The 5,556-nt window shown below is 41.3% G+C and overlaps 1 protein-coding gene across 2 annotated transcripts in view; it reads left to right on the top strand.

The window, feature by feature from the left end:
* The window catches only part of ash1l (ash1 (absent, small, or homeotic)-like (Drosophila)), a 31,599-nt gene extending 26,049 nt beyond the window's left edge, over positions 1 to 5,550 (top strand). The window contains exons 24-27 of one of the 2 annotated variants that reach the window (XR_001290471.1): positions 104 to 276; positions 470 to 636; positions 1,289 to 2,731; positions 4,445 to 4,504. Coding sequence is in view for 1 of the 2 variants with exons in the window: in XM_005740675.2 (XP_005740732.1) it covers positions 104 to 276; positions 470 to 636; positions 1,289 to 1,736; positions 4,445 to 4,536 (880 nt within the window). In the remaining variant the exon portion in view is untranslated. Of the gene's footprint in view, positions 1 to 103; positions 277 to 469; positions 637 to 1,288; positions 2,732 to 4,444 lie in introns of both variants that reach the window. The other variant, XM_005740675.2, reaches the window with a different exon arrangement.
* The last annotated feature ends 6 nt before the right edge of the window (positions 5,551 to 5,556 follow it).

Below are 5,556 nucleotides of genomic sequence, written 5' to 3'. Positions count from 1 at the left end.
TGTGTGTGTGTGTGTGTGTGTGTGTGTGTGTGTGTGTGTGTGTGTGTGTGTGTGTGTGTGTTTCATTATTGTTCTAATGAAACTGTCCACTCACACTCTAAAGGGGTGAGCGATTTGCCTTTGGCCACCACTACTTCCGTCCTCACGAGACACACCATTCTCCATCGCGGCGATTCTACCAGAACGAGTTATTCCGCATGCCGCTCTATGAGATCATCCCCCTGGAGGCAGTGGTGGGAACCTGCTGTGTTCTCGACCTTTATACTTACTGCAAAGGTAAAAATGCACAAATGAACCCAAATATGTTAGCTGAACTGCTAGAACCATGTTGGAATTTGGTTAATATTCCCATTAAGTTTTGATAAACATACGCCACAGGAAAATGCATAGGCATGTGCTCACTTGAATGTTTTTTTTCCTGCTCAAATACATCACGTCCCTGCTAATTCAGTGTGCATTCTTCTTAAAGGACGGCCAAAGGGTGTGAAAGAGCAGGATGTGTACATCTGTGATTACCGCTTGGACAAGTCGGCCCATCTGTTCTACAAGATCCATCGCAACCGTTTTCCGGTCTGCACCAAGCCATATGCCTTCAACCACTTCCCTAAGCGGCTCACGCCCAAAAGAGACTTCTCGGTGAGAGCGACAGGACTGTTGAGCCGGGATCTGTTACTGATTTACAAACACTAGAAAATGTGTTGAGAATGGAAGTCATGTTTTAGCTGGGGTCTTTTTTTTTTCTTTCTCTGTGTTTTAGCAACCAAAGCTTATAAAATTGGGTCACACAAGAAATTATTAAAAAAAAAAACACATTCACACAGAGTTAATGTAGTGTTGTATGCACCAGACTAATAGTTTATATTTGTTGTAGTGTTAGCTTTTGTTATGATGACAGCTGTCAGATTTGTATGATTTTAGAACTTGATACAGTACAGTCTCATGAAACAGATGCACCGAAAGCCTCATCCAGCCAAGTCTGCTTGTGTTGAAAAATGAGACCAAGTTAACAGAATCCAGAACTTTTCTTTTCTCTTTTTTTTCTTTCTTTAAAAAAAAACAATACAAAAAGGGATATCCTTGTCAGCACTTACCTTTTGGCCTCAAGGTTTTAATTACTTCTTATTTTGTACTCGTGGAGGGTAACTTGGATGTTAGTCAGGGTGGACTTTCCCTAAGTGTTTTTTTTTTTCTTTTGTGTATTTTTATTTTTTTATCTCTACATTTTAAAACCCTATCTACTTGAAACGTACGTGCTTTATGTTAAATTTCATTTTTGGCTTTCTTGCAGCCTCATTATGTTCCTGACAACTATAAGAGGAACGGCGGCCGATCAGCCTGGAAAAGCGAACGACCCAAAGAAGCTGGAGGCTGTGAGGACGATGCCTCTTCCTGCGACCGGGGTGAAGATTTCCCACCTGAGGGAGAAGATGGAAGAGGAGTGGAAGACGACATGGACATGGCTTCAGAAGATTCCGCACTTCTTTCAGCCAAGCCTAGAAGACCAGAACGGGAAAGGGAGACAGGAGAAGAGGAGGACGAGGAGGATGGACAGGAAGCCGATGAGCGCAAGGGGCTGGAGGAACGTTCAGCCGAGAGGATTGGAGAGTTGCTTGAAGTTCCATCATCCTCGACTTCATCGCCACTACACCACCCAGCTCTGGGCAGGAGGGAGGCCCAGCGGGAACGACTGAACAAGATCCTGCTGGATCTGCTGCACAGAACACCCAGCAAGAACGGTGAGGGACTGGGAATAAAGGAGGGGGGTAGGTCAACAGATAAATGAGGGTTAAAGTTTAAGGTCACTTTGCTGTGACACGTCATTTGAACGTGTTGGATCATTTTTTTTAAAACTACTACTATTTCTGAAAGAATAAGCTTGAAGTTGGGGCAAGAATCTGTCCATAAGAAGCATAGGATGAAGAGGAGATCATATTTATGTTCTATTTTATGTCACCTAAAAATATCAAAATTTAGACCAACGCTTCAAGGAAAATTCCCATTTACCTCAACCTGGCAAATTTACCATTAATATAGCTGTAGTGGCTTGAAGGGTCATGCTCACTTTGCGATCATCACCTTTTTTTTTTAAAGTTTTTAATCTGAACAGCATTTATTTGGGCGACAAGCATGAACTGCCTACAGTTTACCACAAAAGATAATTTTTTTTTTTTTACATCAATTAATTTTAATCATTTTTCAGTCTGACCGAATGTTGCCTGGAACGGGCATTGTACTAACCGCATTAGGAATCTTCATTCTGGGATACTTGCCAACTGACCAAATCACTGGCATACTCATCATCACACGTGTGTAGCTGACTTACACTGTGTTTATACTGTCTTCTGAGGAGAGTTGGCAGTTAAATGCAATGGCGGATTTACCCCATGGACCATTTTGAGGGCGAGAGGCTGTATCAGCTCGCTTGTCAGTATTGATTTTACCCAGAGTAAGCAGATGGATGAGGAGCTTAAACATAAAGAAGGAAAGACAGTACTCTGAAGATGGTGGCAGAGGCAACCTACCTCGGGAAACCGGTGGTGTTCCTGTCCTCACTGCTCTGCTAATGCCGACTGCTGCAAAGAAGGGGACCTTTGAATGTCTCAATGTGTCGAGCTGTGGAATTACAATTCATGAATTGAAAGCTTTGAAAACATTGCCATCCCCGAGATGGTGTTTCATCAACAAAAGACCAAGACTGGCCGGACTGAACTCTCAGCTTCCCATTTGGCAAGTAAGTAAAACGTCATTTCATGCGCTGGATTATTACACGTTACCCACTACAATACATTTGATAACCCGTGATATAGAAATACAGCCAAGTTTTGTGTTTACTGTCGGTCCGACTCAAAGACAAAACTAGTGATTCTAGTTGCCCAGATAAATGCTGTTCACATTTCCTCCAGTCTTTACAAGAGAGGACAAGTTGCAAAGTTGGCACGACACTTGAGGCCACATTAATGGGTTAAAATAAGTTACAATATACCGGAGTTCCCTTTTAACACTTCATCTCACTTACTAATCTTAGCCTAACGTGAAAGATCCCCACTTCAAGACCATCAGAGGGTTGTTGCGGCGTAAAAAACCTTACACATCATATATCGGATCTGTCTGCTATGACAACCTCTTGCAAATAAAGTAGAAGCTGAAAGAAGCTTTTATTTAAGTCACAATGGGGAATTGCCCAGGATATGCTCATTTCCTAATGATTTGTCAGTCACAAGTTGTTAGCCAGTGAGCATCCAGTTTTACATTCAGATCCACCCCAGGCTCGTTACATCATACTTTAAAACACCAACATGGATATATGGTGAAAATAGTCAGCTTGAGGCCTCATAACATCACTTAACAAACTGATTGATGACGTCACAGTGACTACGTCCATCTTTTATAAAGTCACTAATTACGCTACTTGATACTTTGTATCATTACCAAAGAAACATTGTAATCTAATTGCAGTTAACAATATAATGATATGCCGCCACATCAGCACAAATGTCTGTGCTCTTGCAGTTTCTTGTTGTTTTACAGTAAATTTGAAGTAATGTACATTCTGCTCTGCCATGTTTGTCTTCTCTCCCACTTGGACTAAGCTCAGGCAGGTGGGCTGTACATGAACTATGAAAAGGCACATTTTTTTAGTTTTTCTCAAGAATTTATGTAATGCTTGTGAAACCCAACTATTTGGCTTGTAGATGCAATTTGTTTCTGATAAGATAAGACAAACATTATTTATCCAAAAAAAAGGGAAATTCCAGCCAAAACATTAAACACACCCTGTAGTGGTTGCTAGTTTAGCCTACTGGGTTTAGCAAGTGATCCATATGCTGCAAGGCTAATGCAGAGGCCAGCGTTTGATCCACCCCAAGGCCATTTTTTTTACTCCCCCCCCCCCAAAAAAAAGTAAGAAAAGCTCAATGGGAATAAATGAAATATGACCAAAGAAAAACCTCAGTATGTTTAAAAACTCCACAAAAGAAGGAGCTGAAATAGAAACAGATTAACTAAGCACCACAATAAATAGAACTCTAAATACAATAAATACTGATACTGTGGTATGAGGTCTTACCTGAGTTAAGAACATTACCTTACTACAAACAAATGATTAACATGTTAAAGCCAGTATCTATCCCATCGATGTCTAAGCCAAGGTACCAAAGCCATATTTGGTGGATACAGACTAGTAATCCATTACCAGTGTTAAATGAATGAGCTGCCTTAAGCGACCCTGGGAATTATTATTTTATGTGTACAACAACATCAGACTTAATTTTTATTGCTTATTAACTGTTTAAAAGATTATACTTGAAGCATTTTTGCTTTAAAGTAACTTGCCTCCATGCGGCTGATTTTTTTTTCATTTTTTTTTAATCTTTAATGTGATCGCCCTGTGTCATCTATTTGTGTCCAAGCTGCTAATTTTCTCTCTCATTCCAACTTTCTCCAGCCATTGATGTCACTTATCTCCTTGAGGAAGGCGCAGGGCGGCGCCTGCGGCGGCGGGCGCTCGGATTCAGCGATTTTGTAGGCAGAAAATAATGTTTCTACGTGCCTGTCAAGCACACTGCCTTTCACTGTCATGAGCAAGGGGCAGAAAATGGAGAGACAGCAAGAAGGGAAATGAGCATTGTTGGTTTTCCAGCCATTAAGGACCACAATGCATCCCTGGGGGCCTCTTCCAGTTTACCTCTTCCAAGACTGTCGTCTCAGCTCTGAGAGGGGTGGAGGGTGTTTGGAAGCACTGACTTCAGGAGCTCTCAAGGAGCACAAAGAGAGAGCTGACCCAGGCTTCTTGCTTATTTAAGTAATATGATGCAAAAACTTTCTTTTTAAAAAAAGAAAAAGAAAAGAAAAAGAAAACGAACATAGGAGTTGTAACCCATGCATTTAAATGCATTGAACATTGAAAACATGGGTAGATGAATTCCACTAGCAAGCATCTGTAATGAAATAAGTGGTACTGAATAAGGATGGATAGAGGGGGAGGGATGGATTAATGATTCAGTCTGTGGGGGGGGATGAGTGCTGGAGAATTGTTCCCCCTAGTGGAACCTAGCTGCAATGAAACAAATGTAAGGGATGAGAGAAGAACTGCCCAGGGGCTGTGGGGTGGGGTAGGAATGGCATAGGAGAAATGTAAAGTTGAGCGGTGTGCTCAGATGCTGCTCATGAGAAAGAGAGAACAAGGGTGGTGAACTGCACTTTTGGTACCATGGATATTGTGAAGCTCTCTGTAATGTATCTATAATGAAAACACACTAACACTCTCACAGTATTGGATGATGCAGTCTGGAAGAAAACAAAAGAAGCAAGTCTATTATCTTTTTCCTGTTATACTGTAGTAACTCATTTAGGAACAGAAGAGGCCTGTGGCGTGTTTGTTTTATTAGAGTAAAGGGAGGGGGTTTGGGAAGATGGAGCGTGCGCGCTTTTGTCAGTAAAAGTGTCTTGTTCTTTTTTTTTTTTTTTTTAATCGTCTCGTTACGCAGTCCGCTTTGCCCCTCTTTTTTTTTTTTTTTTTGTGAAGTAAAACAATTCACCAGCTTAACTAAATCAGGC

Source organism: Pundamilia nyererei, unplaced genomic scaffold (genome assembly GCF_000239375.1).
Source record: "Pundamilia nyererei isolate P.nyererei 1_Seehausen unplaced genomic scaffold, PunNye1.0 scaffold00102, whole genome shotgun sequence".
NCBI lineage: Eukaryota > Metazoa > Chordata > Actinopteri > Cichliformes > Cichlidae > Pundamilia > Pundamilia nyererei.
This window is presented reverse-complemented; position numbering and strand designations above follow the sequence as displayed.